We start from the raw sequence: 12927 nt of genomic DNA, 5'->3' as shown, positions 1-12927 counted from the left end.
CTTTGCAAACATTCAGTGAAAATTGTGTTTGCTTTAAAACAGAATAGGAATATAAATGGTGGTGCCGCTTTTCAGAGTCTTCAAAACCCTATCAAAGGCGGAAGCTTAAACATACAGCATTAATTTTAAACACAGAAAGAGAGAGCAAACTGAATCAGGTTTGGGGGAATACTTACATGGACAGAAGCATATGGTAACAACTGTAGATTGGCCTGGATAGAGAACTCCAGTATACAAACTAAATTTGAAGATGCCTGAATCTACTGCTTTGCCAGCAGCATCAAGATCAAATCTCCAAGTAATCTGTTTCTTTGAGACATTTTTCAGGTGTAGCTTCTGTAGAAAGATGTGGAGGAATAGAGCTGGGTCATTACTTTCATTACTGCAGCAAGATATACTTATCTGTTTTTAATTAACATTCAGGAGACTGGAGTTCACAAAGTCATGTACCACCACTCAGATTTCAAGCTTATGTTCCCAAAACCTCAGTAGCAGTCCAAATGATAGCATAGTCATGCAGTCGTCCTCCTGATACCAGTGTTGCTATAGCAGTTGCTATTCCTGCTGGCAGACCTGCACTTTGCTGCCAATCTGTGCCACCCTAGACCTGTCCAGGAAAGCTGCAGTAAAATCAGTGTTGGGAAGGCAGCCCCACAGCTCCACACCACACCATGCTACAAGAAAACTTCAGGAGCAATACTTAAATATATCACGCAAAAATAGTGACATCAGGATGTCATCCAGGTATGGATGGAAACAAAACCCTAGAGTCTGGAAATCACAAAACAAACAAAAGTGTGGATGAGCCCAATGGCTATCAGGTTATTTAACTGGAGCAGAAACATGGGGTCATGTAACAGCAGTCCTAAAATCTCTGGACTACTTGTCTGTGTGCTACCAGGCTCAATTCCATGTGTTAGTGGGGTTTTACAAAGCCCTGAATGGCCCAGAGTCCAAATAATCTGCAGAAGCACCTCCTCCAATACTAGTCAACTTGATCCTTAAAATCATCAGGAAAGGGATTGTCTGCTTGCGGTCCCCACTGGAATTTCGAGTGAGAAGATGAGTAGAAAGACCTCTATGGTAGCATCAACTCTGGAATGATCTCCACTTAGAGATGCATCTGTTTCCCTCATGGTTGAGTTTCAGACCCAAACTGAAAATATTTTTATTTACCAAGGCTTTTGTCATTTAACAAACAGAAAGCACATTTCTCATGAACAATAAATGTACCTCCGTTTAATGATTCACTACAGAACAAGAGTAAAGCAGAACTGGAAGATCCACTCATCTCTGTAACATACCTACCTTTATGTTACTGCTGTCACTTATAACACCCAACTTCAAACTTCTCCTACAATACTGAAATATGATTTCTAAAGGAGAAACTTGCAGTGGTGGCTGTAATACTGTAGAAAGAAAGAAAAAAACACGTAGTTATTTTTAAGCTCTGGACAAATGCTTCTGCAAGTATCCTTTGTTTAAAACCAATAATCACTTACTTTCACTGTTTGATTGAGACGTTGGCTCAAATGTCATAAATCTGACCCTCCACAAGAACATGCCACAGGCTCTCACAGTCTGGACTCTCTTCTTCACTTCCTCCCCGCAACTCAAACAGCTTGCCCATTTACAGAAGGGCAAAACAAAGAGTACTGTGGCAACTTTGCCACAGAATTGTTGAGTAGTTTGAAGGCTAATACCATTATTCCGGTATAAATTATAATACAGCCCAGTCCATTTCATCAAGTGTAATCCTGCAGCATACCATAATAGAGAGGAGGAGGGGCACTTCAAATGGCATGGTTCAGTCACATCAGTTGGGCCAATCTAGTGCTCCTGTTGGCATATTTGTGCCATGCCAACTTCACCGTCATGCTCCTCCCACTCTCTGGTATGCTGCCATCTGCTGCTGGCCATATGCAGGGGTGGTGTGCCTTGTTCACCACCTGATGTAAAACAAGAACCTGCTGCCACACTGCTCCACTGCCACAGCCTCTCTTCCCTGGGTTGCAAGGCTTCTGGTGAGATCTTGCAAGGACTTTTGCATTCCGTGAGATCTTGCAAGACTTCAGCAAGATCTCATCGGAAACCGGTGCTGCTGCCGGTGCCACTTCTCTGCCAATGGCAGCAGAGCAGGCAGAGTGCCCACAGTGGCCTTCTATTGACCAAGACAGCTGCCTCACCCTGCCTCAAAGGTGGGCCGGCTCTGGCTATATGAGAGTGAAGTCAAAGAGAAACGCCACGCTGAAAGAACAAACAGTGACAATTACGGGAAAGCAAAGTACAGTAATGACAGTGACAAATTAACAAAGCAATGTTGCTGTTAACACAAACATCCTGCCATTAGTTAGCTAATTAAAACATGTAATTTAATAAAAATGTATAATCTCAATCCAAAATGACAAAATTGGATTGCATGCTGAGTTCTAATTCGTTTGTTTGTTTGTTTGTTTGTGCCATTTTTATGGTCAGTTGCAGGGTGTTTGTAGGTTGAAATGTTCCCCCCTCCAGGTTTCTGGGTACTATCAGTGCTGAATCAGATTGTGTTAATTTATTGTTTTGCCTAGAGATTGACCTGTCTGTCCTACATAGAATGCAAAAGGGCATTTCTGACAGATTATGATCCCTCTCATACTAGAAGATGAGCAACTAAACTTTAATTAATCACTGCCATTTTTTATGATCCGTTCTTTTTGAATATCATTTCACTGTGCCCTCACTCTCCTACATACTGTCCCACCAAAACTTGTCAGTTTTGGACTATACAATGGATATGATGAACTTGAGAGTGGTCCACAAAAGCTTATGTCGTAATAAATTTGCAAGCCACAAGACATCTGAATCTTCATAATCTGAAGAATTTGCAAACAGTGACTTGGAAGCAGGCTTAATTGTAGTTTGCCAATCTAGGTATCATAGCAAACTAAGGTTAGAGAAAATCATTAAGTATTGGAGGAAATCTGGGCAGGAGAGAGGAGAAAAGAGTAGGATTATGTGAGTCTACGGCATGATTCCAGCCTTGAAACTATGGTATGCAGGACTAGGTTACAAGGTCTGAATTGAACCTACGTATAACGAGCATAAAAAATTTAAATTTGCATCCAAAATAACAAGAAGAAAATAACATTAAAGCACACAATAATTAATAAAAGGGATGTCTTTTCATATACCTATCACGACGAAGTCAGTATCTCCTTCTTTTCAAATGAATTTAAAGCAAACAATACAGTATTCTTCAAAGACAATGGGAAGTGCTTTAGAGTTGCTGCTAATTAAGTCAAACTGAACTGAAGTAGCATTTAAATCCATCTATTTTAATCATAGTCAAAAAGTAATTTTCACTAATGATGGAGAGTTCAAGTCATACTATTTTCTCTGAAACCACTGAATGTCATAAACCCATTATTAGCCACTCTATTATTGTAATGGCACTTACATTTTACATAAAAGTGTATTGATTATGCTTGCTGCTCAAATTTAAGTATAGATACAGAAATAATAGAAACAGAAAGAAATAATACATTACTTTTTATTTCATAGAGTAATTGCTGCATTGAAATAAAGAAATAAAAGTACTATATACAGCCTAGAATTTGATAAAATACTTTTAAGGCTGTGGTGCTATGCACACTTTGAAATGACTTTCTTCTGAGTTAGTGTGCCACATCTGCATTGTAATCGTTATTAAAGCTAGCTATTACAATGAAAAAGGAAAGCTCGGTGGAAGAGGGGACCAACAAGAACCTATCAGGCATGTCTTATAACTGATTCACCTTTAAATCATATTACAGTATCTTGCACCCAATTCCTAAAAATCTGCAACACTTACAGCATTGTATTTGGTGGCATTATACAGTCGTACCTTGGTTCTCAAACATTGAAAACATGGAAGTAAGTGTTCTGGTTTTCGAACGTTTTTCGGAAGCCAAACGTCCGATGTGGCTGTCAGCTATTGTTTCCGGGGCACCTGCACCAATCAGAAGCTGCGACTTGGTTTTTGAACATTTCAGAAGTCAAATGGACTTCTGGAACAGATTAAGTTTGGCTCTTTTGTTTTTGCTATTTATTTTGCATTTTTGTTTTTGAGGTTTTTTCGGTTAATTTGTTTTTGTGACTGTGTGGAACCCAGTTCAGCTACTGATTGATTGTGTGACTGCAGAAATGGATAAAAGTTCCACATCCAAACAATGACTATCATCAGTGCAAGTAAGGAAAAAATAATAATTTTAATTTTTAACATCTACAATACTGTCTTATTTATTTTATAGTGCAGTATATTGATTATTGCTTTCATTGATGGATCAATGGTCTTGTTAGTAAAATACATGTTAAATTGCTGTTTTAGGGGTTGTTTTTAAAAGTCTGGAACGGATTAGTCCATTTTGCATTACTTTCTATGGGAAAGTGTGCCTTGGTTTTGGAACACTTTGGTTTTGGAATGAACTTCAGGAATGGATTAAGTTTGAGAACCAAGGTACCACTGCACTGGCATGGCACATTGTGCTATAAAGCTTATACCTGACTAAAGAGCTTCAGGGATTTTTCTGATTGGTCCAAACAACTGCAGCACAATCCTATGCACGCACGCTCAGGAATAAGCTCTATTACTCCCTGTCTTACTCCCTGGTAGGGATGCAGAACACAGAGAAGTGGGGTCAATCAGCGCTTGATCACTGAATGTAACACACACTGTGTAACGCTTGTGTAAGTTTTGGTAGCCAGTTACATGTAAAACTGGCAGTCTGGGTGCAGCCTTGGAGGGAAATGCTTCTTTATAACATGTCTCCTTCCCTATACCCAGTGTTGCACTCAAAACTAAAGAGTGCCAAAGTGGAATGTAGGTTATTTAGTCACTTTTTTCCACACTGACCAATTTCCTGTGGTTAATAAAAGTTGTTTGAAACAAGAAAAACTGCTGGGAGAGGCTGCAGAGTTAGCAAGTATAGAATGATGTGTACATAAGGGGGGGGGAATCAAGATGCAAAGATTTTTATATTTTAAATGCATCTAAGATTACTAGCATCATTTCCTTGCCACTGAAAATTACATCAGTCCCTATTTTTCTGTGCATGATAATTGCTTGTTGAATGTTTGAGTGGACTGAGTGATGTGGTTGGTGCAAGGAGTGCGGGAGGGATGTATGTTTATATTAGTTTTGTGTAATGTGTATGAAAATTATTTTGGTAATTGTATGATTATATGTAAGAGCTTTTTGCATTATTTATGAGATTTTTCTAGATATATACTGTAATTATGTTGCATTTTGATTTTTTGTATAGAATTTGCTTCCATTGTTTTTGTTTATTTTACTTATGTACATTTATTTATGCACTCAGATATATTGCTGTTTAATTATGTTACTTAAAATGTGTAACATTATTGTCATCATCAGGACAGTGTTGACTGTCCACTTAAAACATGACAGATACCCAAGTTATCACTTGACTGCAATAACTGCTATGTCAAGGCACAGATCTAGCCCCTCTGTTCTGTCAGCTGGTTTCCCCACTTCTATCAAGAAAAAGCTCAAGGGTGCAGATGACACCAAACTGGGAGGGGTGGCTAACACCCCAGAGGACAGGATCACACTTCAAAACGACCTTGACAGATTAGAGAACTGGGCAAAAACAAACAAGATGAATTTTAACAGGGAGAAATGTAAAGTATTGCGCTTGGGCAAAGAAAATGAGAGGCACAAATACAAGATGGGTGACACCTGGCTTGAGAGCAGTACATGTGAAAAGGATCTAGGAGTCTTGGTTGACCACAAACTTGACATGAGCCAACAGTGTGACGCGGCAGCTAAAAAAAGCCAATGCAATTCTGGGCTGCATCAATAGGAGTATAGCATCTAGATCAAGGGAAGTAATAGTGCCACTGTATTCTGCTCTGGTCAGACCTCACCTGGAGTACTGTGTCCAGTTCTGGGCACCACAGTTCAAGAAGGACACTGACAAACTGGAACGTGTCCAGAGGAGGGCAACCAAAATGGTCAAAGGCCTGGAAACGATGCCTTATGAGGAACGGCTAAGGGAGCTGGGCATGTTCAGCCTGGAGAAGAGGAGGTTAAGGGGTGATATGATAGCCATGTTCAAATATATAAAAGGATGTCACATAGAGGAGGGAGAAAGGTTGTTTTCTGCTGCTCCAGAGAAGCGGACACGGAGCAATGGATCCAAACTACAAGAAAGAAGATTCCACCTAAACATTAGGAAGAACTTCCTGACAGTAAGAGCTGTTCGACAGTGGAACTTGCTGCCAAGGAGTGTGGTGGAGTCTCCTTCTTTGGAGGTCTTTAAGCAGAGGCTTGACAACCATATGTCAGGAGTGCTCTGATGGTGTTTCCTGCTTGGCAGGGGGTTGGACTCGATGACCCTTGTAGTCTCTTCCAACTCTATGATTCTATGATTCTATGATTCTAGGTGGGAGGCTAGAGAGCTATATTAAACACATATTTATGTTGTTTCTAAGGTTTACCTACCAGTTCCCTGAACTTTGCACACTTTAGTAGGTATAGTCAACAACTGAGGCCGTGGGACAATGATATGCTTTGCTGAACCAGAAAGACTTGTTTTTTTGGTGTTCAGTGAAGGTTCATCCTCATCAGCGTTAATGTTTATTGGAAGACTGAAGTCATATGCTGCCACCTAGAGGGGAAAAGTCATCACTTTCTCACTGATATCAAAAAGGAATACAGAACACACACACACACATACTGTGTGTGGGAATGCCTGAACTGAACAAAGATTTTGCCTATGGACTGGAGCACTTGACATACCCAAAACACATTTAATAAAAGCTACTTCAAGCCTTTACAATGAGATATTTTACACTCTTCACTGAACAGCACTATTCCCAGATCATTGGTTATAGAGCAATTTAATATTTTTACCTACCTTCCTTTTAAAATCCACAAATTATGCTTACTTGCAAATCAGTACATCATGCACAGAAACCATCAGTTTTTTGGCTGATTTACGGATGTGTAAATCTTTAAAGACCAAACAATCACATGACATAAAAAAAAAATCTTGCCTGACTAATTCCAGGACCTTGATTACAAATATTATTATTGGCAGTAAGGGATACCCAATTAGGCTATTTACCTAGGAAGACTGGTTTTCCAAAGGTAAATACCTGGACTCTCAGGCAACAGAAGCAGGGAATCGGCTACCATTCCTACCAGGCACAGTGGGAATACTGCTAACAGCTTCCTCAGAGCAGCAAAGAAACAGAAATAAAAAGTGCCATGAAAAACCCCTTACTATCCCTCCCCCTTTATGTACAGTCGTACCTTGGATCCCGAACGCCTTAGTACTCAGACGTTCTGGCTCCCGAATGATGCAAACCCAAAAGTGATTGTTCCGGTTTGTGAACTGTTTTTGGAAGCCGAACATCCAGCAGGGCTTCCAAACATTTTGGATTCCGGATTCCGTTCAAATTCCAAGGTACGACAACAAGGTACATGATCCACTGCTATACAGGCTATACAGGCTGCTATGTAGTAATTTAGTGACTAAGATGACTTCCGCAGAGTTTTTTTAAGTATTACATAGAGTTAAACCTTTTTCACATGATAAAAAATTGGTTGCTTATTATTATCTCATATACTTACTTCTTTTGGTGTGAAACTCAGTGAACAGTCCAAAGCTGAATTTTCTTCTATAATTGCGGTATAGAAACGGGGAGTATCTGGTGTCACAGCTATCAGAAAACAGAGTGTGTTTTATATGCTGTTACCATTTGTACTGATTAGCTTTATAGAACTAAATCTAAAGCTTTATAGAACTGATCATGCTCTTCTGAAGTTTACTATACAGCGGAAAGGAGCAGCCAAGCATACTAGGACTCAATTTCTTGACTTTAAGAAAGCCGACTTCATAAAACTTAGGGAAGTGCTGGGTGAGATCCCATGGACAGTAATACTAAAAGGAAAGGGAGTTCATGATGGCTGGGAGTTTGTTAAGAGGGAGATAGTAAAAGCACAACTTCAGGCAATACCAATGAGACGGAAACATGGAAGGTGCCTAAAGAAGCCAGGGTGGCTATCTAAAGAACTTTTAACTGAGTTAAGATTAAAAAAGGATGTGTACAAAAAATGGAAAAGGGGGAAAACCACCAAAGAGGAATTCAAACAAATAGCCAGCACGTGTAGACACAAAGTCAGAAAAGCTAAAGCACAGAATGAACTCAGGCTTGATAGAGAGGTTAAAAGCAACAAAAAAGGCTTTTATGGGTATGTTCGTAGCAAAAGGAAGAACAAAGAAACAGTGGGGTCACTCAGAGGAGAAGATGGTGAAATGCAAACAGGGGACACAGAAAGGGCTGAACTCCTCAATGCCTTCTTTGCCTCAGTCTTCTCCGATAAAGAAAACAATGCCCGACCTGAAGAATTTGGAACAAATGATTCAGCAGAGGAAACACAGCCCAGAATAACTAAGGAGATAGTACAAGAATACTTGGCTAGTTTAGATGTATTCAAGTCTCCAGGGCCAGATGAACTGCATCCAAGAGTATTAAAAGAACTGGCAGAGGTGATCTCAGAACCACTGGCAGTCATCTTTGAGAATTCCTGGAGAACAGGCGAAGTCCCGGCAGACTGGAGGAGGGCAAATGTTGTCCCTATTTTCAAAAAGGGGGAAAGAGAGGACCCAAATAATTACCGCCCAGTCAGTCTGACATCAATACCAGGGAAGATTCTGGAGCAGACCATTAAGCAAACAGTCTGTGAGCACCTAGAAAGGAATGCTGTGATCACCAATAGTCAGCATGGATTTCTGAAAAATAAGTCATGTCAGACTAACCTGATCTCGTTTTTTGACAGAATTACAAGCCTGGTAGATGAAGGGAATGCAGTGGATGTAGCCTACCTTGATTTCAGCAAGGCATTTGACAAGGTGCCCCATGATATTCTTGTAAAGAAGCTGGTAAAATGCGGTCTTGACTATGCTACCACTCAGTGGATTTGTAACTGGCTGACTGACCGAACCCAAAGGGTGCTCATCAATGGTTCCTCTTCATCCTGGAGAAGAGTGACTAGTGGGGTGCCACAGGGTTCTGTCTTGGTCTTATTCAACATCTTTATCAACAACTTGGATGATGGACTCAAGGGCATCCTGATCAAATTTGCAGATGACACCAAACTGGGAGGGGTGGCTAACACCCCAGAGGACAGGATCACACTTCAAAACGACCTTGACAGATTAGAGAACTGGGCAAAAACAAACAAGATGAATTTTAACAGGGAGAAATGTAAAGTATTGCACTTGGGCAAAAAAAATAAGAGGCACAAATACAAGATGGGTGACACCTGGCTTGAGAGCAGTACATGTGAAAAGGATCTAGGAGTCTTGGTTGACCACAAACTTGACATGAGCCAACAGTGTGACGCGGCAGCTAAAAAAGCCAATGCAATTCTGGGCTGCATCAATAGGAGTATAGCATCTAGATCAAGGGAAGTAATAGTGCCACTGTATTCTGCTCTGGTCAGACCTCACCTGGAGTACTGTGTCCAGTTCTGGGCACCACAGTTCAAGAAGGACACTGACAAACTAGAACGTGTCCAGAGGAGGGCAACCAAAATGGTCAAAGGCCTGGAAACGATGCCTTATGAGGAACGGCTAAGGGAGTTGGGCATGTTTAGCCTGGAGAAGAGGAGGTTAAGGGGTGATATGATAGCCATGTTCAAATATATAAAAGGATGTCACATAGAGGAGGGAGAAAGGTTGTTTTCTGCTGCTCCAGAGAAGCGGACACGGAGCAATGGATCCAAACTACAAGAAAGAAGATTCCACCTAAACATTAGGAAGAACTTCCTGACAGTAAGAGCTGTTCGACAGTGGAATTTGCTGCCAAGGAGTGTGGTGGATTCTCCTTCTTTGGAGGTCTTTAAGCAGAGGCTTGACAACCATATGTCAGGAGTGCTCTGATGGTGTTTCCTGCGTGGCAGGAGGTTGGACTCGATGGCCCTTGTGGTCTCTTCCAACTCTATGATTCTGTGATTCTATGATTCTAACTATGCTATTATTATTAGAATTATTATTAATAGAATTTATATACCACCCTATACTGGCAGGTCTCAGGGCAGATCAAGAAAAAGGGGGAAAGGAATGAGTTAGGGAAGTGGTTCCCCAGTCATTTCCAGAATTGCTGGTTTTACATTTTTGCAAGAAAAAAAGAATTGGATTTCACCTCAAGATCACTGTTCACTGAAGAATTTACCCATAAATTGAACTAACGTAGTTCTCCTTATTTACTGTCACATGCACGGTAGTAAACAATGTTCCCAAATTCCAGCCACATAGGATGAATGAAAAAACTGTGGACAAAAATATTCCACAATAGCTACTGACTTTAGCCACTGAGCTGGGTTTTTTTTTTTTTTGTTTTTTTTTTGTCCCAGTTAATGTTAACCTGTTGCAGTAAAAAAAAAAAAAAAGCCCCACATGCTTTTTCAAGCAAAAACCACCCCAGGGGTAGATCTACACACAAGGGAGGGGGGGGTGCTATAAATAAGTAAGAAATGAAATCGCAACAACAACAACAACAACAACAACCTTTATGGAAAATTGCAAAGATTTTTTTTTTATTCTCCAGCGCCAACTGGTGTTGCATGTTTCTAACACATTCAAAAAGCCGTTTTTGACTAATGTAGCTAAGTCCCCAAAAAACTAGTTACCTGAACTTTTTCTAACACAATACATGTGACTGTTTTGTGACATTTTTACCTCTCCCACGTTTGAGTTCTCTTGCATTAGAAAAATTCCGCCATAAAGCTATATAAATCAGTTTTGTACTAACTGTGCCTATTTATTTAATTAATTTAAATATATATAAGCCATACTTTCATTTAAAAAATATAACAATGCAGTCAACAACATGAACATGTTACATCACACTAGAAGTATATGCTGTTAGGGTAGGGGTAGTACCTCTGGTGAGGGACACTTCATGTTCCTTCAGGGTATTTTGTCCATGTTAGGACTCAGTTCTCACCTGTGCCCCTAGTAGCTATCAGCATGTTGCAGCGGTCACTCCCTGGAAATGGCTTTGAATGGCCAGCTAAACCAGGTGAGTGTAGCTGATGGATCTCAAGCCCTCAGTGAGTTAGGGACTTCCCCCTGCATGCAAAGACAGGCTCCAGAAGATTGAGCAGATGAGACCAATACAGTGGTGCCTCGCAAGACAAAATTAATTCGTTCCGCGAGTTTTGTCGTCTTGCGATTTTTTTCGTCTTGCGAAGCACGGTGTCGGGAAAGTTTTATAAAAGCTTCAAAAATCACCAAAGTCTTTAAAAACCTCAAAAAAGGCTACCACACCGCGTTCTATGAGTTGCTCCTCGAAGTCAAGTCGCAACTGTATTAACGGTGTTAAGAAAAAGGAAACAAACTTGCAAGACGTTTCCGTCTTGCAAAGCAAGCCCATAGCGAAAATCGTCTTGCGAAGCAGCTCAAAAAACAAAAAACCCTTTCGTCTAGTGAGTTTTTTGTCTTGTGAGGCATTCGTCTTGCGAGGTACCACTGTAGTGGGTCCAACAGTCAAGAAGGCATTTTCTGCAAGTGTTGTAGAGGGAAGTGACAGGCAGATAGGGCTCATCAACTTGGAAAGGTAGCCCACCTAGGAGAAGAAAAACTCTGATCCTAAGCCTCCTCTGCCTTGCGGGAAATCTTCAGAAGAACAGGCTAAGGAGTAAACCCTACACAAATCTGGAGTGGAGTCCCTAAGATGGCTGAATGTCACCTTGTACATCTCATTCCAGTAACTCCTGCAGCCAAGCTGGTGCCAAACATATTGCTCTGCTTTCCTGTGGAACCACATCAGCAAGGCTGAGAAGGGGGTCTTGGCATCTGGGCAACCCAGGACCTATATACACACTGCTCAGGCTTGCGCATTGTGAAGTTTGACTTCACCCCCAGAGGCGTACTCCATTGTCTCTCAAGACAGATGGATGACAACAAAAAGAATTTGCATAGGGTAGAAAACAAACTCCAAAATTGGCTATGTCCAATTTTTAGTTTCTTGGAAGACTGTATATATGCATCATTTAAGCAGTGATGAGGAAAACATATATGCAGGGAAATACTAGCTTCTGAATCTTACACTTGAAAACCTGGACTCTCATGTCCTAAACATACCTATAAGGAAGTTTAAAGTCTATTGAACTAAGTGAGGTGTACATTTGAGATGTTTTAAAGAGTGCTAAAGCCTGTCACAGAACACAGGGGGCATTATTCAAAAGCTTTTTGTAAATAGCCACAATTGCTACAGTATTTGTATGTATTTACAATCATCTTCTTCAACTATCACAATTCTATCTCAGCCATCAACAGCAGAACAAGCATATTCCCTGTGGTGTATAAACAGCAGTGATGCTTATAGGCAAAGACAGAAGTAAACAACCTTAAGTGATCTTGACTGAATCTAAAATGCTTAAAGTCCACAGAAAATATCAAAAACATGAACAACAGCATATGACTTTCTGTAACAGCAGTGGTCTTTCTGAAAGCTATTAATGGTTAGCTATGTCAGCCATGGTTTCTGGCTAATATAATTTAACAGGCAAAAATGAAGGCAGCTTGATAGAAGGGCAGTTGACTCATCTCCGACATAGCAAAAACAATCCAAGTAAATTTTGCCACATTGTGAATTGATGGTATAATAAGTTTGTGAAGTTTCCATATCATAAGTATCCTGGTTCCATTATGTCATGGGGCATGTGCTGACTCCCAGTTTAGAAAAGTACTGAAGGGGAGATCAAACCAAACAGTTCACCATATTGTCCTGGCTCTCACCGGATGAAGAACTCAAATGCAGAATATGATTTCTGCAAGAACCCAAAGGTCAAAGGCACAGAAGGTACATGGAATGGCTAGGCAAGCTTTCACTCCCATTGTAAAGGAGTGGGGCAGGCATGTTAAGTGTAGC

At 40.6% G+C, this 12927-nt stretch overlaps 1 protein-coding gene across 1 annotated transcript in view; it reads right to left on the bottom strand.

The window, feature by feature from the left end:
• CFAP47 (cilia and flagella associated protein 47) overlaps positions 1-12927 on the bottom strand; it is a 189891-nt gene that overhangs the window by 147496 nt on the left and 29468 nt on the right. Inside the window, exons 21-24 of the mRNA XM_081003912.1 lie at positions 7619-7707; positions 6485-6650; positions 1309-1409; positions 177-336 (exon numbers count right to left, since the gene is read on the bottom strand). Of these exons, the coding sequence (XP_080860038.1) occupies positions 177-336; positions 1309-1409; positions 6485-6650; positions 7619-7707 (516 nt within the window). The remainder of the gene's footprint in view (positions 1-176; positions 337-1308; positions 1410-6484; positions 6651-7618; positions 7708-12927) is intronic.

The sequence above is a fragment of the Podarcis pityusensis genome (assembly GCF_964106645.2).
Source record: "Podarcis pityusensis genome assembly, chromosome: 4".
Lineage (NCBI taxonomy): Eukaryota > Metazoa > Chordata > Lepidosauria > Squamata > Lacertidae > Podarcis > Podarcis pityusensis.
The sequence above is the reverse complement of the archived record's forward strand: the minus strand, read 5'-3'. Positions and strand labels throughout refer to the sequence as shown.